The following is a 25000-nucleotide window of genomic DNA, read 5'->3' as shown; positions in this document are numbered from 1 at the left end:
AACCGGATGATGAATGCCACACGACTCCAGGCACATTTAAGGGAGGTGAGAGGACCCCAAGTGTCACGTCAGACCATTCGAAACTGTTTACATCAGTGTGGTCTGTGTGCTGGACGACCTGCAAGGGTTCCTGACCACACCACCAGGCACAGGCGTCATTTACGGGAGCATTTACGCTGGACGAGGGACCAGTGGGCCTCAGTGCTGTTCACTGATGAAAGTCCATTCACGCTGAGCAGAAATGATGGCCGCCAACGATGTTGGAGACGTCAAGGAGAGTGCTATGCATCAGCCACTGTTATCACCAGACGAGCCTTTGGTGGTGGTGGTGTTACAGTGTGGGCAGGTGTGTCTAGTCGATACAGAACTGCCCCACACTTTGTAACAAGCCCATACTACTTGAATAACATCATTAATCCAGTCATTGTGCCTCTGCATGAACAACACAGGCCTAATTTCATCTTCATGGACGACAATGCTCCAGCTCATGGAGGTGGCATCATTAGGGAACGGCTGCTGGAGACTGGAGTACCTCAAATGGAGTGGCCTGCACTTTCTCCAGACCTGAATCCCATAGAAAACCTCTGGGATCAGCTGAGTCGCCGTGTAGAGGCTCATAACTCTGTACCCCAGAACCTCAATGACCTGAGGGCCACCCTTCAAGAAGAGTGGGATGCCACGCCTCAGCAGACCATAAGTCGACTTGTGAACAGCATGAGACGTCGTTGTCAAGCTGTAATTGATGCTCAAGGGCACATGACAAGTTATTGAGACATTGAGATGTTTTGTTGGGGTATACCCACCACTGTTGTTGGCTTTTGTTTCAATAAATAGTTTGAGATGAGGAAATCACCATCGCACGCTTCTACTTAAATGCTCGACTTTCATGATATAATATCACTGTAGCGTGAACTTTTGACCTTTTCCATCAATTTCACCAGAAAGCCAAATATCCCGAACTTTTTGTGAGTAGTGTAATTTGTCTTCAATTTTATTTTGTTTAAAAAATTGGTAAGAAAAATGTATCGTGAACTCAGTATTGTGAATCACATCGCATCATGGGTGGAGTGTATGGTTAAATCCCTACTCTGCATAATTAGCAGAGTGCAAGTTAGTAGGTGGTGTAAAAAACAGCATTATTATTTTAATGTTACTAAATAAATGTTAATTTCAGACACATTTTGAGATCAGACTGCAACACTAGTTTAGCAACTTCTCAGTTTCGTAAATCTAATTATTAATGTTTAAGTGATAAACTCATGAATCAAATGTAAATAAATGACTCACTCAGCTTTTCTTGATTCTTTCACCACTGGCAGGAGCTTCAGAAGACCTTCATGTGATGGATAATATTTCCTCAAATAAAACTCATCCAGCTTCTGATCTGAGTTCAGCAACACAAACACCAGAGCCGACCACTGAGCAGGAGACAGACGGTGTCTATCGTGATGAAGAGAACCTTCTCTGTTCAGGTATTGTTGGACTTCCTGCACTAGAGAATCATCGTTCAGTTCATTCAGACAGTGGAACAGATTGATGGATTTCTCTGGAGAGGGATTCTCACTGATCTTCTTCTTGATGTACCTGACTGTTTCCTCTTTGTTGTAAGAGCTACTTCCTGTTTGTGTCAGTAGGCCTCGTAAGAGAGTCTGATTGGACTCCAGTGAGAGACCCAGGAGGAAGCGGAGGAAAAGATCCAGGTGTCCATTCTTACTCTGTAAGGCCTTGTCCACTGCACTCTTCAGAAAGTCAGACATGTTTGTATAGCTTCTAAAGATGTTAAATAGTCCAGTGTTTTGTATCACCAGCACATTTCTGTTTTTGTTGATGAAGGTGAGAAACACATATAAAGCAGCCAGAAACTCCTGAACACTCAGGTGCACAAAGCTGAAGACCTGACCCAGGTGCAGACCAGCCTCTTTTTTGAAGATCTGGGTACAGACTCCTAAGTACACTGATGTGTTTTTAACATTGATGCCACATTCTGTCAGATCTTCTTTATAGAAGATCAGGTTTCTTTTATCCATCTGTTGGAAGGCCAGTTTTCCCAGTGACAGTATCATCTCACTGGTCTGGTGTGGATCAGGGTCAGATTTCCCATGGTACTTTTGTTCCTTGTGTTTTATCTGAAAGATCAGAAAGTAAGTGAACATTTGAGTCAGAGTTTTGGGGATCTCTTTCCCCTCGGCTCCACCCAGAATTCTCTCTAGAACAGAGGCTGAGATCCAGCAGAAGACTGGAATGTGACACATGATGTAAAGGCTTCTTGATGACTTCATGTGAGTGATGATTTTTCTGGCCAGGTTCTCATCACTGATCCTCTTCTTGAAGTACTCCTCTTTCTGAGGATTACTGAACCCTCGTACCTCTGTTACCTGGGCTACACACTCAGGAGGGATCTGATTGGCTGCTCCTGGTCGAGTGGTGATCCAGAGGTGAGCAGAGGGAAGCAGGTTCCCCTTGATGAGGTTTGTCAGCAGCACATCCATTTTTACTGACTTTGTTATGTTACACAATCGCTCATTATTTTGAAAATCTAGAGGAAGTCGACACTCATCCAGACCATCAAAGATGAACAAAACTTTATAAGCATCACAGTCTAATGATGGCAGACCTTTCACTTCTGGGAAAAACTGATGAAGAAGTTCCATCAGACTGAGATTGTCCTGCTTCATCAAGTTCAGCTCTCTAAAAGGAAGTGGAAATATGAAGACAACGTCCTGATTGGCTTTTCCTTCAGCCCAGTCCAGAATGAACTTCTGCACTGAGACTGTTTTTCCAATTCCAGCGATTCCTTTAGTCAGCACAGTTCTGATGGACGTGTCTTTAAAGAGGTCGTTGCATTTGATGGGAATCTCCTGTACTGCTGGTCTCCTGGATGCCGTTTCAATCTGTCTGACCTCATGTTCATCATTGACGCCTTCACTCCAACCCTCTGTGATGTAGAGCTCTGTGAAGATCTTATTCAGAAGTGCTGAGCTTCCATGCTGGGAGATTCCTTCACTGATTCTTTTACATTTCTCTCTCAGATTGGATTTGAGTTTTTTCTGATATACAGAGACTAATAGTTCTAATAAACAGAAGATGATGATTAATATTTTACTGCATTATCAATAAACACAGTATATAATTTATTATTGTAATAAATAATAGGTTTGTATATAAATTATTTTCTGTTTATAAGTATAAACCTCTATGATTATAATTGGTTTATTTGTAGAGATGTAGTGACCAATACCATAGTTAGAATTCTCATCTAATATCAAGTACCTAATGGTCATAAAATGTTTTATAATATAATGTAATGACTAATCAAAAGTATAGATGATTCTAGAACCAAGATGAATATGGAAGAGTTTGTTCATCTAATGGTAAAGAAATTAATAATGTAAGTATGTTGGTCTCTTACTCCTCTGCAGGGTGTTAGCGAGGTCTGTCTGGTTCATGATCTTCAGAACATCCAGTGTGATCTTTAGCGCCCCCTCTCTGAAACTACTTAGATCTTCCACATCCTTTACCTCCTGCTCAGAGCATGCTGGGTAATCTTCATTCAGTAGCTTTTTGAACTTGTTTAGCTCATTCTTTAACATGCTGATGACTTTGAGCTCCAGTTCCTGTTGAGAAATTTAGAGAACCAGATCATCACAATAAGCACCATGAGGTTTGTTTGTTTGTTGTTTATTAGGATTTTAACATCATGTTTTTACACAGTGGTTTCATTCATGACAGGAACGCTAGTTATTCACCACACAAGTTTATTCGATTCACAAGGTTATATCAAACACAGTCATGGACACTTTAGTATCTTCAATTCACCTCACTTGCATGACACGGGAAGAACATGCTAACTCCACACAGAAAGGACCTGGACCGCCCCACCTGGGGTTCGAACCCAGGAGCACCATGAGGTAATAAAGAAAATGACTGAGTGATGTGACTATATAAGGAGTGATGTAGTTTTTCTGCATATTAATTTCAGTAAATATATAAACAGTAATTGTGCATTAAAATGTGTTTAGGCTTTAAACTGGAATTTCACCTCTGTCCGATCCAGCCGCATTAAATGTGGAAGGTTGTGTGTTTAATAAACCCAAATAAGCCCCAATAATCCCATATGGCAAAAATCAAGAGATCATTCAGGTCTGAAAGAACCAGAACAACATTTTAGGAGGTTCCAGAATCCAAAATCAACATACAATCCTTCACAGTATTCATTTAGCCAATCGGCAAACTAGATTAGCATTATTATTATAAATACACACACATACATACAAACCTTAAATATGGATTCCAACTGATAAGTAACATTTAATTTCTTCTTTTGTGTTCTGTAAATAAAAAGACAAAACAGTATTGAACACTAGCAGGTTCTATCATCCTGTTATTGAAACACTTCCTAGATGATTAGTATTTTTATGAATGATTTGCTTAGTGGACTGAGTTTAATGAGATTAATATATTTGATCAGGAGAAACTGGAAGTAAAAACACTGCACTAGAACATACTAGAGATTATACTGACCTCAGATCAGTAGAACATCCTCCATCTTTAAAGTTATATGGAAGATCTATTGACCGGTCGCTCTTCATGGAGACACAGCTGGGTTCAGGTGAATCTGGTCTCGTACCCTCCATCACACTGGGGTTCAGGTAAAACCAAACAAAAAAGAACCAATAAATGGGTGAATGTTTAAATCGGAAATGTGATTCTTTCATCCTAATTCAAGCTGGAAACATTGTGGAAGATTTAATAAATAAAATATTTTACATTTAGAGGATTTAATATATTTAGAAATAGAAACAAAAACTTTGAGATTTTGGTTTTAGCTTGTTCAAGAAAAGCTGTTTTGGTATTAGCATTTTAGCATTACACAGTAACCAAAACCAACTTCATCACATAAAAGTGACAGACGTCATGTTGGCTAATTCAGGGATAATACATTTTTAAACAAACACTTCCAAAGTCATGACAAAGTACTCAGACAGCTACTGTATCTCAACTAGCAGATCATTTAGTTCATTTAAGTCAAATCTTCTATTTAAAAAAAAGCATGTCTGAGTTTTAAATGTCTACAAACTAGCTACATTCAACAATGTTTTTTTTGTATAACACCAGTATGCTAATAACTCAACCACGGCTGATATGATTTTATATTCTTAAATACATGATCACTTATTATTACAATTTTAATATAAATATTAACAATAATATCAAGCTCTTATTTAGACTTGGTCTTGAATTTGACTCTTGTAGACTCAGTCTCAGCTATTCAGTCTAGTCTTGGAGCAAAGAGGTCCTGGAAGTCCTACACAGTTTGGATTGTCCCCCAATCCCCAGAATCACTAGTGGTCTAAGGCACTAACACACCATGAGATTATACTGACCTCAGATCAGTAGAACATCCTCCACCTTTAAAGTGAAGTGGAGGATCCATTGACCGGTCGCTCTTCATGGAGACACAGCTGGGTTTAGGTGAATCTGGTCTCGTACCCTCCATCACACTGGAGTAACACTGAAGTAAAAACCAAACATAAATAACTCTATATAAAGCACAGGGGCACCTAAAAGCTTCAGTTCAGAGAAACACAAACAAGGACATGGTACAGTAATCAGACAGCTTAGCTAACTAGCAGCTAGTTTAGTTCAACTGAAGTCACATACTCTAAAAGCATTACAGAGCAGTTTTACATCCCAGCTAAGACATTTATTTTTTATTACGTTTACACCAGTATGCCAGTAACTCTGATCTGGTTTACATTCTTAATTCTAAATGACATTCTTAAATAAATGAAAGTGTATTAATAACAATCTCCCTCTCATCAGTGTGTTAGATTAGTGCTTTCTTTATAATCACACACAGCGTGGACACATCAGTAATGAACTCCAACCTTCCTTCAGTAAAGTTTACACTATTCATGCCATGCTCTCATACATCTTTATTATTTGATGTTTGATGTTTATTACTGATTGTGTGTTTCTGTTATTTTGTCCACCGCCTGCATGTGTGTAAACACCAGCACGCTGACGTCACAACATCTGTGTAAAGCTACATTTTAGTATCCAGACTAAAACAAGGAAGCAGTTTTCAGAAATCTCTTCATCCTGTTTTCATTAATCGTGGGTTTGTGAGTTGGTGTGGATGAGAGAAAAACACAGAAGTGTAAAAAATCTCCGTGTTGTTGTTGACACGCCTAAATAACGGTGTTAAATGTGACAGTTCCTAAACACAACACATATCAGATCATAAAAACCTGATCCTAAACATTTATCCATCAAATACGGATTTATAACATTCACATGTTACAGTTTTATATTCTTATACTCACCGCGATTATCTGGAAAACCTCTTCACGTTTCTCTCCTCCACACTAAATACTTTCACTTTCACTTTAACCAAATCGAGTTCAATGCCGCATTCAAGTGCTCCTCCAGATCTCTCACTTTCTGACTTCAAAGTCGCGAGTACAATCTGAATCTACACTCGAGAGGATTTTTGTTTGAACAGTTATACAAACAGATTTAGACAGTAATCAAAATGATATTTTTGTTCTGTGTGAATAATAAGATTAAACTGAATGCGTTACCACTAAAGGACATAAATGCAATCGTATTAAATTCACACAATTTGTCTACATGTGAACGCTGCACTAAACCAGCATCCGCCCAAACTCTGATTCTGTTTCCAGTTCTGTCAGAAAGTAACTGCTGTCCTCTCACACAGTCTCCTGCTAAAGTTTGTGCACCTCTGCTCAAATCTTATGATTGATCAAGTAAAAATAATGAACAACAACGTCATCTAATGAAATGATGTCATTTCCTGCTCATTTAATGCACTATCGTGGATTATTTACTAAACTGAACAAATGAGAGAGAAACACACCTAAATGTGCCGTAACATTTGTTCATGCCACATGTTGTATCTATTTTTCCTTCCTGCAAAATGTGAAGTTGCTGTAATTCTAAAACAGTATTTACTGCTCATATTTAACACGCAATTACAGTGTTGGTTACGCTGACATCAGACTTTCAGACCATTTTTTTTACTACATCTGTACTTTACAATAAGCAAACTGCACTACAAGTTTACCTTAGTAAAACTATATTTATTTACAAGCACAAATATTATATTGCAAATACTAAAGGGATGTTCAGCAAGACTTGTGCACATGTTACAGCAGTCTGTGACAGTTACAATACAGAAATTAGAATGAAAGAATAACAGCAACGGACCAGCAGGAGAAACAAGTCAGGTCCAACAAAAAGAGACTCGGCAAAACTGTATTCATTAAAGTGTAAAGAAAACAATGCTGCAAACTAAGACAAACAAACAAAAGAAAAGCTGCTCCAGAGCGCTCTGGACCTCAGACTGGAGCGAAGGTTTACCTTCCAACATGACAACGACCTGAAGCACACAGCCAAGAGAACAAAGGCGTGGCTTCAGAGAAAGTCTGTGATTGTCCTTGAGTGGCTCAGCCAGAGCCCAGACCTGAATCTAATCAAACATCTGTGCAAGGAGCTGGAAATGGGACACCCTCCATCCAACCTGACAGAGCTTGCAAGGAAATGCCAAGAGAAATGGGCAAAATTGTCTAGAAACAAGGGGGCCAAGCTCGTAGCTTCTGTCCCAAGACGCCTTGAAGCTGTATTAGCTAAAGCTGCTATTAAGCTATCTTTACTCAAAACATGCAAAATAGTTCAAACAGCTTAAACCATTTAAGTCCATACAACGAAATGTTCAGTTTTTAAAAAACAACAACACAGATTTTAAGTAAAAGTAACCTTTAAACTCAATGTTTTTAATTTAATATTTAACGAGCGTCTGATGTCATACGCTACTCTCTTGCTATTGGTTAAAGCCATCTAATTAGCATATTGTGATATTTGAGCAAACATGGTGGACGCAGCTGCAGGTGCAGGAAAACAAGTTTCTTGTTAATAGTTGAATATAACTCTGTATTAACTCTCTAAAACATGGATCACAGACATTCAGTTTGTGTTAAAGCTCTGCTTTGATTGAGATAAACTACAAGTTTGTGTTACTGAAGAACTATTTTAAATAGCGCGCACGCTAAATTAACTAACGGTCGGTGTTCTGACGATTTGTCCTACCCATCCAGATGTCCTACCGAGCATGTGCACATCAGTTTTGACTCGTTAACTGAAACGCCTATAATTTCGTGCTACCTTCGACGCCTATAATTTCGTATAACGTTAGCATAATTCATTTCTGCTAGCGGTTAGTATTGCATGGTTTTAATTTTAATTCTTTAAAAGTGTAATGTTTAAATATATGTAATACCGTTCTTACCGTTCTTCTAGTTTAATGTTATTTTGTTAGATAACTGTGCAAGGTGCACGAATTGGCTAAACGTGATTGAATGATGTTGCTTAGCCTTAACTGTTAAACTAATGAACGTTGAATTTAACCACGTTTATACCTCGGTTTAGTGATTGTTTTTAGGTGCACTTTTTATACATCTATATTTTTTAATCTTTATCTGCCACCTTAACTTTACAACACAAAAGGTAGTTCAGACACGATCAGGACGTGATACATGTACATTGTGCTGACCTAGCGATTTAATAGTCACAGCCAAGGTTATGTGGAATAAAGTGGTTACTAAGGGGTATTTTCAGCATTTATAATGATATCTTGTATATAGTTATTTTTTGTATGTAATACTATTTCTGTTGTTACTCTGTATAAAAATGATCAGTGTCAGTTCTGTTCTGCGTATTTGTTCCTTATTGTATGTTTTTCTTTTCAGATATGGTTGAGAAGTGGGAGGTTATTAACAATTTTGTCACTGTGGGATCATATCCAACCTGGTATGATAAATCACAGAGGCTAAATCTGCCTCCAAATCTCACCTAAAGGGTTAGCATTTTATTACCCACAAACTGTTTTAGTATACTGGCTAATACACAAGATGTTCTGTTAATACAAATCTGTAATTCCATTTTTTATTGTGAATGTAGATGAGAACTGTTTCATGGAGACAGAAAGGTGGTGAAAACCAAAGAGGCCAAACAGCTTTTTTCAGGAGCTTCACTCCTCTCCGATTGGTGGGCATACAGGCATCTTAAAAACACGGAGTGCAATGGGTTCCAGATTTTACTGGTCTGGAATGTCAGTTGACATTGACAGTTGGGTGTGTGTTTTTGTACATATGTTCCCTTTATGTGCTGTACAAGCCATATAAATATTAACACTTTATATCTTGTAGGTGTTGGAGTGGGACAGTTGTCAGAAGGTTGTGAAACCACTGACTGCTGTCCAGACATTACAATGCATTAAGGTTAAGGTGCTGAAGAACACACACACACACACACACACACACATCAGATGTATCAGATGTCTGGGAGCTCATTGGGATAGACCTAACAGGACCATTTGCAAAAACCTCTGATGGCTTCCAGTACATTTGAACTGCTACAGATTACTTCTCTAAGTGGGTTAAGGTCTTTCCTTTAAGAAGTAAATCTGCAGCTGAGGTTGCAAGACATCTCTGTTCGATTATATTCAGACATGGACGTCCCAAACGCATCCTCTCGGATCAAGGAAGAGAATTCATCAATGAAGTATTGTAAGTACCATTCAAACATACTTTATGTTTGCAGCTCCATACATACATGTTAGCAGTTCCTTTGATGTGTGAAAGTATGAAGTTGCTTTGTTAAATTTTACCAGCTGTTGATCAGGGATTTTATTAACTTAGAATAACTTTATAGAGTCTTTGAGATGTGGGTGTCAACTAGAGAACCCAGAGAAATCCCAAACAGATATGGGGAGAACATGCAGAACTCCACACAGACAGTTTGTATTAGGGACCAAATTAGGGATCTTTGGGGCTGTAAGGCAATAGTGCTAACCACTCGCATCACCTTTTTACCTTGCAATGTATTATTATGAATAAATGTCTTGCGTATGTCTGTGGCTATAAATTTCTTTTATTATAGCTCGACCACAGGCTTTGTGAGATGTTGTGCAATGAACGGAGTGTGACCGCAGCATCTCATCCTCATACAAATGGCCTGGATGAAAAAAACAATGAGAACATAAAGCGTTAAATGTAATTATTTGGTAATAAACAGAATTATTAGGCGATTACTAAATGTTGTTATTAATTGTGTGTGTACATTTTAGAGCCCTTAAGAAACTTGTGAATGAGCAGCAGAATGACCGGGATGTGAACCTGGGTGCCACTTTGTTCTCATTGAGATCGAAGGTCCATACAACCACTAAACCCTCACCATTCCTGCTGATGTATGGAAGAGAGGCGGTGTTTCCATCAGAGCTTCCTGCTGAAATGCCAGTAAGTGAGATCTTGTAGCCCTTAGTTTCAATTTAAAGCATTTAAATGTAACTTGAAGTATCAGTGCACTGGAGATGTTGCCTGGATATAGTTTACATTTTGTGTCCAATGGTAGAAAAACCTGATCCAGCTGATTCAAAATTTGTTCTTCACCTGATCTTGCAGTCCTCTTAGAAATGTAGTTTTGTATGTTCACTCAGGTACAATAGCACATCTAAAGCCTGAATTTTTACCCGAATATTTACATTTGTCCTTGGCATTGTAAAATGTTTTGGTGAAATGTTTGTTTTGACTGTGCTACTCATGTTATATTTTGCTTTAAGTATTTTTATTGCATTATGATTAAAGTACTGTTTGATATGAAGTGTTTCCTTGTAGCTTTCCACGATCATTCTCCCTCAGGAGTCGACATACAGCGGATATCTAGATACCAGGGGAAAAACGGAGTGTATTGAAAACAACAACAGAAGAAAATATGAGAAAATCTCAGGAGAAACAGAAAGAGGCAAATGCACAAAGGTGCAGAAAAAGTATCAACATCTAACATCCAGTGTTGGTAATGAAGTCCTGCTCCTGAATATGAGGAAGCATGGAAGGAAAGAAGGACGAATTGAACCCGATTTCTTTGGACCATCTACCATCCAAACAGTCAGAGGCAAACGTGTAACACTGCAGAAGCAAGAGGGCGGCGCTATTTTAAACATAAATATAATATTGGCCACATCAAACCATATAAAAGAAGCACATGGCAGAATTCAGCTTCCATCTCCAAGGTTTCTACAGCTACCACCACGCAGGTGTCCCCAGCTACCACCACACAGGTGTCCCCAGCTACCACCACTCAGGTGTCCCCAGCTACCACCACTCAGGTGTCCCCAGCTACCACCATGCAGGTGTCCCCAGCTACCACCACGCAGGTGTCTCCAGCTACCACCATGCAGGTGTCCCCAGCTACCACCATGCAGGTGTCCCCAGCTACCACCACTCAGGTGTCCCCAGCTACCACCATGCAGGTGTCCCCAGCTACCACCATGCAGGTGTCCCGAGCTACCAGCCCACAGCTGTCCCCAACTACCACCACGCAGGTGTTCCCAGCTACCAGCCCACAGGTGTCCCATGCTACCAGCCCACAGGTGTCCCCAACTACCACCACGCAGGTGTTCCCAGCTACCAGCCCACAGGTGTCCCGTGCTACCAGCCCACAGGTGTCCCCAGCTACCACCACGCAGGTGTCCCCAGCTACCACCACGCAGGTGTCCCCAGCTACCACCACGCAGGTGTCCTCAGCTACCACCACGCAGGTGTCCCCAGCAGAAGTTTAAATGCTTCTTTGTGGCAATTTGTAGCATGCAGGACAACTTTATGCTCCTTAGGCATGTTTTCAGGCCCTTGTTGGGAGAATCTACTGTTCTTTTAGCCCAGTAAGGGGTTTTTTCCTTTTATAGCTGATTTTGGTGATAGAATTGTGCCAAATGCAGTTTGCTGGTTTGTGGTACTCAGAGGTCATCTTGGTTTTGTGTACCCAACAACTGGTGAGGATCTACTCTACAGTCATCTTTCCTACAGAGGCTTCCAGACTAGCCGTCACAGCAAAGGGATTATTGGTGAACTGGGACAACCATCACATAGGAATGGAATATTGAACTGTGACTGAACTCTTTGGAACTTGGTGAGACTGTTTAAGTTCACCTGCTAAAAGCTATTTGCAGAGGAACTCTTTATATGTTTATTTATTTTATCCCAGGCATGAGGCTATATTATGTCATGTGAAACTTGCCTATGGTGATATGGTGGTAATTTAAATGTCTGTACACAGTAAAGAGAAACAAATGTTTAATTTGCAAAGTGTGAATAATAGTATTCTTGCTATCAGCAATGCCCCACCCCCTTTAATTCTGTTAACCTCATTCTTTAGACCCAGTGAGTGTTACATAGTATAAATCTGGCTTCAGTGTGTTGTTACTTTACAGCAGGTAACATGAAACATAAATCCAGCTTTGAGAAGTATTTATGGACAGAAAAAATCCCCAAAAACAAAGTGGTTTAATAATAAAAGATCCGTACAGTAGTTTCTGGATGTGAAGTTTTAATGACATTTGTCTGACAGTCTGTATTTACATAAATAAGCGGTTTAAAAAGTGCTGAGAAAGTTTACACATGCGCAGAGTGAACAGTCCGAGTTTACCGGCTCGGTCCAACAGCGCATGTGCAGCAGGTGGAGCCGCTGAGGAACCTCAAGCGCTCTGGTGTTAGAAACGTGGTGTTTACCCGTGCTTGTAAAAAAAAAACATCACAGGGGATTGTGGGTAATAGCCTGTACAAAACTGTGGTCTGATTATGTACCCCTCAACCCAGGACCTCTACTGTTTGATGTCTTTTTTAACAAGGTCCCTTGCCAAGTTCCAGGGTGAGAATCATACAGAAGAGCCTTTCTTCAGCCAGCCTTCTAAACATCTTGTGGTTCTGTAGGAAAATGTTCTGATTTCGAGTAATCCTCCTCATGTTCTCGTCCTGGCACAATCTCAACATCTCCAGTAGCTTTAAGCTTATTTAAACTTCATTACAGGCCAGATAGTGAACAGCATGCTAATGCATCAAGCTGTTTCACAGCTCCTAACTCACCTGTACCAGATACTCAGCATTCAGTCTACCAGATTAATACTGCTAGTAGCAGTAACCTGATGGACTCTCCAATCTTACTGCACTGTGTACTGAACTATACACAGTACTGATGTACAGAAGGAGCTGATGAAGATCCATCAGCACTTCAGAGTGGGTTTGAGAGTGTTGATCTTGTACAGGAAGTGATGTCATGACAGTTTACAGATTAGAACATAAAGAAGCTGAACAAAGTGTCACCATGTAGAATCTCAGTGTGAAGAGTAGATGGTGTTTATCTTCACTGCTCTTCATCTTCTTCTTCTCTTCACTGAATGTGTTAGAATCAGATGCTGTAGAAGAGATCAGACATGATCAGATGTTTCAGTCACCTATCAGACTCAACACAATCATAACCAGTATAAACACCAGCACACACACACACACACACACACACACACACACACACACAAACACACACACACACACACACACACACACACACACACACTAGATGGAACAATGATAGAACATTTTACATGATTCATTGTTCACTGAAGAACCCTGATACAGATGAGGTTCTGCTAATGAGCAGCTCTGATTCCACAATAAAATAGACATACACTGCATGTGTGTGTAATGTGTGCATGTGTGTGTAATGTGTGCATGTGTGTGTAATGTGTGTAGTGTGTGTGTAGTGTGTGCATGTGTAGGCAGTGTGTGCAATGTGTGCATGTGTGTGTATGTTTGTGTGTGTTTAAGTGTGTGTCTGTGTATAAATCAACAGTAACTCACTGTAGTTTCTTCAGGTTACATTGTGGATCCACCTGTAGATCTTTGAGCAGTTTTACTCCTGATTCTCCTGGATTATTGATGATCAGATGCAGTTCTCTCAGACGTGATGATGGATTTAATTTCAGAGCTGAAGCCAGAGCAGTAAAACCTTCATCTGTAATACTGCAGCTCCACAACCTGCAGAAGAAAATCATTTAATAAAAATCCTACATCATCTTCTCCCACCTCCTCCTCCATCTCCATTCAGATCCACAACCAGACAACATCACTGAGAAATCATCTTAATCATGAAGTGATGAAGTGTTTTATCACTTATTGTGTTATTGTGTGGGGAAACACGAGTAAAATATCAAACTCCTACACACATCATCAACAGTTTCTGTAGGAATGATCTTCTGTATCTACAGTGTGAAAGTGAAGATCTTACACCAGTATCTCCAGTGTACAGTGTGGATTCTCCAGTCCAGCAGAGAGCAGCTTCACTCCTGAATCCTTCAGTTCATTGTAACTCAGGTTCAGATGTTTCAGACTGGAGGAGTTTAAACTGAGAACTGAGGACAGAACTTCACAACTTTCCTCTGTTAGAGAACAACCAGCAAACCTGGAGAGAAATAATCAGATGAATCAGAGAAATGAAAGACGTCACCCTGCAGAAGTAGGTGGAATCTAAGTAGCAGATCTGATAATATTACCCAGACTGCATTGCAGATGAAAGTGAAAGCAGCTGAATTGATGATGCTGAATCAGTAATCCTTCCAACATGAGTGTAAAATGTGATTTCAGACTTAAAGTGGATTCCACATTTTAAAGGCTTTCAGAGTTGAAATGCTGAATCTTCAGTAGATCTTTGTTAGCTGGTAGATCATTTAGCAACAATCACACTAAAACATCTCCACATTCCAAACCACAAACCCTCCCAAACACCAACCAATGGAAGCTGGGATTTCAGTTCTAGTTTAATTAATGATGCTTAACTAATTAATCATGAGAGGAGAGGAGGAATTAGATTATCTGCTGTTTCTCTAGTGTTTTTTTTTTTGTTTGTTTACAGTCTTAGCTTAGCTTGTTAACAGAGAACAGAACAAATGAGGCTAATCACCACCACACTCCTAATGTTTGGTACGGTGGTGCAGCTAGTCCTGAATCATTTGTAGTTATTGTGATGTGAACACTGAGTTCTGATGTAAACTCATTATGGCTGAACAATTCATTAAGGGTGGAAATCAAATAATAATGTTTCATTCGTACGTTAATTTTAACTGCAACACTTTTAAACATCTACAATTAACACCAATAATAAAATAAATATATAAGCTTGACAGCCTCCATATTTTTTTATCTTCCCACACAAACCACATGAACACGAGCGATTCAGGTAAACGAGTTTGATCTCAGGGAAACCTTCTGCCCGACCTGCATTTAAAAGCAGCATCTGTCCAGGGTGTCTCTCCAACTGGTGCCTCTTTTTGCCCACTACACCCCCGACCAGGATGAACTGGTCAGTGTTTGTTTGTTTATTAGGATTTTTAACGTCATGTTTTACACACTTTGGTTACTTTCATGACAGGAACGGTCGTTCTGGTGAAGGTATGAACACATTGATGAAGAGAAACTCGTTACACAAGATTCATCAGTTCACAAGGTCAATGTCAAACACAGTTAAGGACAATTTAGTGTCTCCACTTTACCTCCCTTCCATGTTTTTGGACTGTGGGAGGAAACCAGAGCTCCCGGAGGAAACCCACGCAGAAAGGACCCGGACCGCCCCACCTGGGGATCGAACCCAGGACCTTCTTGCTGTGAGGAGACAGTGCTACCCACCCAACTGGTTAATTTAACTGAGTCAAAGAATCATGATGTAAAAAACTTTGTGTTCATGAAGAACCTGATTTAGTTCCACAAATTAATTTCAGAGCATTAAACTACCAGCTTCTCAGAGCTAACATGCTAAGTCAGAGCTAACATGCTAAATCAGAGCTAAGTTGCTAACTGAACCACAAGAACTGATGATTTCTGGTTTAAATCTCTGTCTCAGGATCCTGGACCAGCAGGAGATGTTTTCTGGTGCTCACACTGCTGTGGAATTGATCACAGAGGAATATAAACAGGTTACTAGCTTGTAGCCAAAGAACGTTGCTGTCGCATCTGTAAATGTCACCAAATAAAAAGCTAATCCTCAAAGTAATTATATTCCTGTATAGAAGAACACTGAGAAGATAAAAATAGCAGTTATGACTTTGTTTAAAAGCTGAATCACATTTTTCTTCATCCATGATAAATTGCTACAGCAGGTTCAGCACCAGAAACTCAGGTGCTGCTAGTTTAGGATCTAATCTCAGGTAAGTTAGTGAGCTACAGTAAAGAAACAATCATGATAGGATGTGATGATGTATGAAGACTCCAAAGAGTCCCAAACAAACCATCTACCAATGTTTAGCTTTTAATAAAATGATGCTTCAGAGTAAAACAGATCTTCTGTATCTACAGTGTGAAAGTGAAGATCTTACCCCAGTATCTCCAGTGTACAGTGTGGATTCTTCAGTCCAGCAGAGAGCAGCTTTACTCCTGAATCCTTCAGTTTATTGTTATTCAGGTCCAGATGTTTCAGACTGGAGGAGTTTAAACTGAGAACTGAGGACAGAACTTCACAACTTTCCTCTGTTAGGTCACAATTCCACAACCTGGAGAGAAATAATCAGATGAATCAGAGAAATGAAAGACGTCACCCTGCAGCAGTAGGTGGAATCTAAGTAGCAGATCTGATAATATTACCCAGACTGCATTGCAGATGAAAGTGAAAGCAGCTGAATTGATGATGCTGAATCAGTAATCCTTCCAACATGAGTGTAAAATGTGATTTCAGACTTAAAGTGGATTCCACATTTTAAAGGCTTTCAGAGTTGAAATGCTGAATCTTCAGTAGATCTTTGTTAGCTGGTAGATCATTTAGCAACAATCCCACTAAAACATCTACACATTCAAAACCACAAACCCTCCCAAACACCAACCAATGGAAGCTGCTTTATAATCACACAGGAGTTTTCATAGTGCTGTTCAAACTCCAGATATACCAGGACGCAGTGGCGGAGCCAGACAATTTTCATAGGGGTGGCCAGACTGAGACCATTGCTCACACAGGGGTGGCACAGAAACTGATACCTTTTTTATGTGGTCACTCACTCATTTACTTATACAGACAGTGAGTGCCATGTAGAATTACATCACGAAGACCTGCATAATAATAATAAGCTTTTTTTCTCTTTATTTTCTTTGACAAGTGAAAAAACAAAACATAGCAACCTTAACATTATGAGGAAGAATTTCAAAGATATTCCTTTGCAATACTTTATCATTTGGCTGCCAACTTGTGTGTACTGATGAGACTCAATTGAATCCCAGAACATGCCAGTGTGAATGCATGAAAAACAAATTTTAATTTTCTTTCAAGAATATGATACAGACTGACCAACACTATTAAGCCAAATCAGCATTGAAAATTGACTTTACTTTTAACAGCCTTCTACAATGTTGGGGCTTCTTAAAACGGAAGATTTTCTTTTAAATAGAAGTGTTTTTTACCTGCTGTTAAATTGTTTTCCAACAAAATCCACCCAATTTGGCAGATAATCGCCCAATCTGGCAACACTGGAATGCGCAGAGCCAGCTCGCGCTTTTACTCGTAGCGCGCCACGAATACTACTAAATAGTACTACTTCTGTAATTGTGTTGGTGGTTGACATTTATGTTGAGTGTGTTACTGCACTGTTTTGGTGAAGAACTACTTATTTGAGTTGCGCTGCTCCTGTGTGCAGAAATGCTTCCGCAAAGAAATTGCCAGCAAAGCGGTGTTGGGGGGGGCCGAAGATTACTTTATGGTGGCCATGGCCACCACTGGCCACCCCCTGGCTCCGCTCCTGCCAGGACGGTGGGTGGAGCAGCTGCTAGAGCGAGTACTGACTGTAACACAGCTCCTGAGCTCCTAGCTTCAGTTATCATTTTTGGTTTTTGTCTGTGAAGAGTTTTGTATGTTCTCCCAATGGTTCCCTGCATTTTCATCTTATTTCTGCATTTCAGTTTTCTTTCTGCTTTTTTTTCTGAACACAAAAACACACCGAGGGTAATTTAGCTTCTCTAAGTGGCTCCTGGTGTGAGTATCTAAAACGAGTGTGTGTGTGTGTGTGTGTGTGAGTGTGTGTGAGTGTGTGTGATTGTGTGACTGTGTGTGTGACTGTGTGTGTGTGTGTGTGTGATTGTGTGAGTGTGTGTGTGTGTGTGAGTGTGTGTGTGTGTGTGAGAGGGAGTGTGTGTGATTGTGTGAGTGTGTGTGTGATTGTGTGACTGTGTGTGTGTGTGAGTGTGTGTGTGTGTGTTTGTGAGTGTGTGCGTGTGTGTGTGTGTGTGATTGTGTGTGGGTGTGTGTGAGTGTGTGTGTGTGTGTGAGAGGGAGTTTGTGTGATTGTGTGAGTGTGTGTGTGATTGTGTGACTGTGTGTGTGAGTGTGTGTGTGTGTGTTTGTGAGTGTGTGCGTGTGTGTGTGTGTGTGATTGTGTGTGGGTGTGTGTGAGTGTGAGTGTGTGTATGTGTGTGTGTACATGAAAGAAGACACTCCCTGCTTTCAGGTGCTGTGGGGGGTCTTAAGGGAAAAGATAATTCTTCACCAAAAGGCACCACATGACCCCCCTGTGTATCAGAAGCTGAAGTCGGACACATTTAACATTTATGATGATGTAACATAAACTGAGTTGTGATGTAAACACTTTCCAACATGGCCGACCAATTCATCAAGTGTAGATATGAAATAATAATGTTTAATATGTGTGTTAATTCTAACAGTAAGTCAGGTGAACGAGTTTCACCTCACAGAAACCTACTGCCCAACTGCACTTAACATCAGTCTTCAGTCTACAAAGATCTTCTGTATCTACAGTGTGAAAGTGAAGATCTTACCTCAGTATCTCCAGTGTACAGTGTGGATTCTCCAGTCCAGCAGAGAGCAGCTTCACTCCTGAATCCTTCAGTTTATTGTGATTCAGGATCAGATGTTTCAGACTGGAGGAGTTTAAACTGAGAACTGAGGACAGAACTTCACAACTTTCCTCTGTTAGAGAACAACCATCCAACCTGGAGAGAAATAATCAGATCAGACTACATTGTAGATAAAAGTGAAAGCAGTTAAACTGATGAATCAACCAATAGCAGGACTGCTCAACTGTACTGATTTACAAAGGGGCGGAGCTTCACACTTCTACACAGTCCAAGTGCTAACTATAGCCATGTAGCGACTGAGAATTAATACAATGTTACCCGCTGATTATAAATGATAAATTTATTTCTGTCTCCATCCTGAAACATAGATGAGAGTGACTGTGTGTGTGTGTGTGTGTGTGTGTGTGAGTGTGTGTGTGTGTGTGTGTGTGTGTGAGTGTGTGTGTGTGTGAGTGTGTGTGTGTGTCAAGTCAACTTTATTTACATAGCGCTTTTTACAATAGACATTGTCTCAAAGCAACTTTACAAAATCCAGGACCAAACACATAAAAAAAACCCTGTTGAGCAAGCCGAGGGCGACTGTGGCAAGGAAAAACTCCCTGAAAATTACAGGAAGAAACCTTGAGAGGAACCAGACTCAGCAAGGCCCGTCCTTCTTGGCCTGGAGGATACTTTAAATAAATAGGATTTACATAAAATCATACAAACACAGAATTAAATGAACCAAATGTTATAACTGGCAATAAATAAAGAAATTATAATAATAGAGTTATTGTTCGGTCTAGTCTTTAATAAAGTCTGTAGTTAGTTCTTGTCATTCTTGGAGCAGTTACTCCCAACCCGTCACATCTGGCAGAAGCAGCCTCGTTGGCACTGCAGTCTTGACTTTAATCCTTAACCTCGGCGGGTAAACAGGTTTCCATCAGAATGCCCTCGGGGTAAAACAACAGAGAATGTAGTTAATAATGTACAATGCTAGTTGAGTAAAACAGTTTTACAGAGAGTTTTAGACTCCAGCAGCCCTAATTATTACAGCATAACTAAAAGGGAAAGCGAGCAGGTAACAAGATCATGAAGGCTTTCACAGGACATCAGCGCCCATCTCCCCACCGTCATCAAACCTGAGTGATCGGACAAGAGAGGCAGAACGACAGCAACCCAACATCCCTGATCACCACAAGTTTCTATGACCAAAAACTTTGTCTATACTAATCAAAAGCCTGAGAAAATAAATATGTTTTCAGTCTAGACTTAAACATTGAGACTGTGTCCGAATCCCGAACAGAGGCAGGAAGATTATTCCAGAGTTGTGGAGCTTTGTAAGAAAATGCTTTTCCACCAGCCGTGATCTTTTTAACTCTAGGAACTATGAGTAACCCTGCATCTTGTGAGCGAAGTGGACGCGCTGGGTTGTAGTGATTAATAAGTTCACTCAGATACTGTGGTACAGACCATGTAGCGCTTTATAAGTTAGTAAAAGTATTTTGTAATCAATGCGGAATTTAACTGGCAGCCAGTGAAGAGATGATAGAACAGGAGTAATATGATCAATTTTTTTAGTTCTAGTTAGCACTCGAGCTGCTGCATTTTGAACTAACTGGAGTTTGTTTAAGGATCTACCAGAGCATCCAGTTAGAAGAGCATTACAATAATCTAACCGAGAAGTTATAAACGCATGGATCAGTTTTTCGGCATCATTAACAGATAGTATATTTCTTATTTTAGAGATATTACGCAAATGATAGAAAGCAACTCTAGTAATATTATTAACGTGTGTATCAAATGAGAGATCTGAATCTATTGTGACACCTAAGTTTTTTACATCTGGGCTGGGAGTAACAGAGAACGTGTTTAAGTTTAGCACCAGGTTAGACAACTTGTCTCTTGCAGCTTTAGAGCCAACAAGTAAAACCTCATTTTTATCTGAATTAAGTAAAAGAAAATTACACGACATCCAGTTTTTTATGTCGTTTACACTTTAATCTTCTATCTTACTGATTGTGTCTGTATCATTTGGTTTGGCTGATATATACAGCTGTGTGTCATCTGCATAGCAGTGAAAGTTTATGCCATGTTTATGAATAATTTCTCCTAGTGGAAGCATATAGAGTGTAAATAATAGCGGTCCCAGTACCGACCCCTGTGGAACACCACACTTTACTTTTGTTGTTTCTGAGCATTTATTTTTTACATAAACAAATTGCGAGCGGTCAGTCAAATATGATTTGAACCAAGAGAGTGCGAGTCCTTTAACACCTACTGTATTTTCTAGCCTCTCCAGTAAAATGTTATGATCGACCGTATCAAACGCTGCACTAAGATCTAATAGAACAAGAAAAGAGACACATCCATTATCAGAAGACATTAACAACTCGTTAACTACTCTAATTAATGCGGTTTCGGTACTATGGTTGGGTCTAAATCCTGATTGAAATTTTTCATGAATACAATTTTCATTCAAATAAGAGCATAACTGTTTGGAAACAACTTGTTCTAATATCTTAGAGACAAAAGGAAGATTTGAAATTGGACTATAATTAGCTAGAACATGTGGATCAAGATTAGGTTTTTTAATCAGGGGTTTAATAACGGCACTTTTAAACAATTTAGGTACGTACCCAAGGCTAAGGGATGCATTGATTAATGTAAGCAGGGGCTCTACAATAGCTGGGAGTAAATCTTTAAGTAAACGAGTTGGAACAGGATCGAGTATACACGATGATGACTTAGATGATTTAATCAACACAGTTAGTTCATTTTGGGAGATTGGATTACCTTGTTACTATTATCATTACTATTATCACCAATGCTGCTCAGAGTGAGTCCATACTTAACATTGGCAGGTGACACACTCTGACTCTGAAGTCGTATTTTTTCTATCTTGTCATTAAAGAATTTTAAAAAATCATCGCTGGTACAGTCAGGCGGTATATTAGATTCAGTTTCATTGACGTTTTTAGTTAATTTGGACACTGTCTCAAAAAGGAATCTAGGATTGTTTTTATTTTTCTCTATTAGGGATGAATAATATAAAGATTTAGCTTTTATAAGTGCATGTTTATACTCAGTTAGAGCATCTTTCCAAGCAATCTTATACACTTCCAGTTTTGTGTGACGCCACTTGCGTTCTAATTTCCGTGCTGCTTGTTTAAGTGCGCATGTGTGGTCATTGTACCAAGGAGCAAGTTTTTTCTCCCTAATCAGTTTAGTTTTGAGTGGGGCTACGTTATCTAAGGTTGTGAGCAGTACGGTCTCTAGGTTTTGAGTTTCCTGATCTAGTTCTTTAGGTTCTGATGCTGATATATTTGGTAATTCCGGTAGGCAGTTTATGAACGCTGCTGCAGTTGCAGATGTAATAGTGCGCTTACATTTAAAATGATGTGGTTGCTGTATATTATTGGATAGGGACACTTCATAAATTAGTAGAGAGTGGTCAGAAATTAAGTCATTCTGTGGTACGATTTCCAGGTTGTTTATGTTTATACCATAAGTAAGTATTAAATCTAAGGTATGTTTACAGCGGTGAGTGGGTCCTGTTACATTTTGGGTGATGCCTAAAGATTCTAAAATAGAATCAAACGCAATTTTGAGTGGATTACATTTATCCTCATAATGGATATTAAAGTCACCAACAATTAAAGCTTTTTTAGTTGATAAAACTAATTTAGAAAGAAAATCGGCAAATTTGTTAAGAAATTCTGAGTAAGGACCAGGGGGTCGATAAACAGTAACCAGCTTAAACATACTAAATTTATCAGATGAACATTTATTGGCTATGTCAGAGATAAGAACCTCAAATGAGTTTGTTATGGGAGATGATTTTACAGTAAGACCTATGTCTTTGTCATAAATTGTGGCTATTCCTCCACCACGACCGCTAAGACGTGGCTTATGTTCATAACTGTAACCCGGAGGAGATGCTTCATTTAAACCTAGATACTCATCAGGTCTAGCCCAGGTCTCGGTTAAACAAAGTGCACTAAGACTATTATCTGTAATTATTTCATTTACAATTACTGTTTTGCATGCAAGTGACCTGATGTTTAGAAGTCCTAACTTTAGTTTAGCCTTACTAGGGTTTTCATGATGCTCATTTAGATTAATTTTAATTAAGTTATTATGACATACTTTTTGATTTTGTTTTGGCTTACACCTGCCACGGTAAACAGACACAGTCTCAATGGTTTGTGACCTAAGGATTCCGGGTGACGTCAGATGGCGACTCGCAGACAGTTGGTTAGGCCTGTTTGTCTGCTGCCTGGTCTTGGCTCTGGATAGTCATTTAGCACTATCTGCCGCTACACTAACGCGGTGGTAAAGCCTGTCACCTATGCTGCAAGAAATGCGAGCAGCACCCTCCCACGTGGGGTGGACACCATCCTGCTTCAAAAGACCAGGCCTTCCCTCAAAAGTGGACCAGTTATCTACAAAATCAATGCAGTTTTCTGAGCACCATTTAGACATCCAGCGGTTCAGCGACAACAACCTGCTGTAGGTTTCGCCACTGGGTCGAATCGGTAAGGGGCCAGAGCACACTACTGCCTCAGACATCGACCTAGCTAACTCACACACCTCTTTAACATTACTCTTAGTAACCTCAGACTGCCCCAAGCGAACATCATTAGTGCCGACGTGGATAACAATCTTAGAGAATCTACGTTTAGCATTAGCCAGCACTTTCAGATTTGCTCTGATGTCAGGCGCCCTGGCCCCCGGAATACAAGTGACTATGGTTGCTGGTGTCTCTATGGGGGTCGCAATACGCACGTGTCGGAGCTGAGAATCTCCTATAACCAGAGCACTTACATTAACAGGCTTCTCAGCGGGTGGCTCACTGAGTGGGGAAAACCTGTTGGACACGTGCAACTGAGATGGTCGGTGCTTTGCCCTACGACTATGTCGCCGAGACGTCACCCAGTCACCCCGCTGTGAGGGCTCTAATGCCGGAGTCTGGGGTTCTGTACCTGAACTGCTGGCATTCGGGACTGCTACAGCTAAATCTAAGCCCTCACTAGTAGTAGTCTGTTCTAACGCCCGAATGCGCCCTTCTAACCCTGAGATCTTCTCCTTCAGACTAACAACTACACTGTGTGCACAATTATTAGGCAAGTTGTATTTTTGAGGATTAATTTTATTATTGAACAACTACTGTGCTTTCAGTCAATTCAAAATGTTAATAAACCTTAAACCTAAATATTTAAGAAAGTGAAAGTGAGGTTTTGGCTTTCTTAGGAAAACAGCTACGTGTGCATAATTATTGGGCAACTATTAGTGTGCAGAATTATTATGCAACTAAATAAAAAACTAAAATGTTCCCATCTCACTTGTTTATTTTTATCTGTTAAAGTGAGAATAATAAACAACTCAAAATTAACAAATAAACATTTCTGACATTTAAAAAAAAAATAATTGACCAACATAGCCACCCTTCTTTTCAATGACAGTCATAAGCCTTCCATTCATGGAGTCTGTCAGTTTCTTGATCTGTTGATGATCAACTTTTTGTTCAGCAGCAACCACAGCCTCGCAGACACTGTTCAGAGAGGTGTATTGTTTTCCTTCACCGTAAATCTCCCATTTAAGAAGGGCTCACAAGTTCTCAATAGGGTTTAGGTCAGGTGAGGAAGGGGGCCATGTCATTATTTTTTCATCTTTTAGGCCTTTACTGGCTAGCCACGCAGTGGAGTACTTTGATGCATGCGGTGGAGCATTATCCTGCATAAAAATCATGGTCTTCTTGAAAGATGCAGACATTTTCCTGTACCACTGCTTAAAGAAAGTGTATTCTAAAAACTGGCAGTAGGTTTGGGAGTGGATTTTGAGTCCATCTTCAACCCAGAAAGGTTCAACTAGCTCATCTTAATAATACCAGCCCATAGCAGTACCCCACCTCCACCTTGCTGGCGTCTAAGTCGAAGAGGAGCTCTGTGCTTGTTACTGATCCAGTCACGGGCCCATCCATCTGGTCCGTCAAGAGTCACTCTCATCTCATCAGTCCATAAAACCAATCTGTCCTCAGATATTTCTTGTCCCAGTCTTGACGTTTTAACTTATTTGTCTTGTTCAGTGGTGGTCTGGTTTCAGCCTTCCTTACCTTGGCCATGTCTCTGAGCACTGAACACCTTGTACTTCTGGGCACTCCAGGTAGGTTTCAGTTCTGGAATATGACAGCACTGGAAGATAATGGTTCCTGGTAGCTTAACGTTTGATTCTTCTCAAATCTTTGGCAGTTAATTTGCATCTTTTTTTCTTAACATGTTTCTTTTGACCCTGTTGACTATTTGCAACAAAACGTTGGATGGTTT

The 25000-nt window shown here is 40.0% G+C and overlaps 1 protein-coding gene and 2 pseudogenes across 1 annotated transcript in view; all 3 read right to left on the bottom strand.

Moving 5' to 3' along the window:
- The window catches only part of LOC134303139 (GTPase IMAP family member 9-like), a 236769-nt pseudogene that overhangs the window by 167388 nt on the left and 44381 nt on the right, over positions 1-25000 (bottom strand).
- Positions 1-25000, bottom strand: part of LOC134300605 (NACHT, LRR and PYD domains-containing protein 3-like) — a 109599-nt gene that overhangs the window by 83297 nt on the left and 1302 nt on the right. The window contains exons 2-5 of the mRNA XM_062985125.1: positions 5385-5512; positions 4277-4328; positions 3410-3614; positions 1288-3070 (exon numbers count right to left, since the gene is read on the bottom strand). Coding sequence (XP_062841195.1) covers positions 1288-3070; positions 3410-3614; positions 4277-4328; positions 5385-5512 — 2168 coding nt within the window. The remainder of the gene's footprint in view (positions 1-1287; positions 3071-3409; positions 3615-4276; positions 4329-5384; positions 5513-25000) is intronic.
- The window catches only part of LOC134300589 (NACHT, LRR and PYD domains-containing protein 12-like), a 41073-nt pseudogene continuing 29207 nt past the window's right edge, over positions 13135-25000 (bottom strand).

Source organism: Trichomycterus rosablanca, chromosome 2, assembly GCF_030014385.1.
Source record: "Trichomycterus rosablanca isolate fTriRos1 chromosome 2, fTriRos1.hap1, whole genome shotgun sequence".
Classification (NCBI taxonomy): domain Eukaryota; kingdom Metazoa; phylum Chordata; class Actinopteri; order Siluriformes; family Trichomycteridae; genus Trichomycterus; species Trichomycterus rosablanca.
This window is presented reverse-complemented; position numbering and strand designations above follow the sequence as displayed.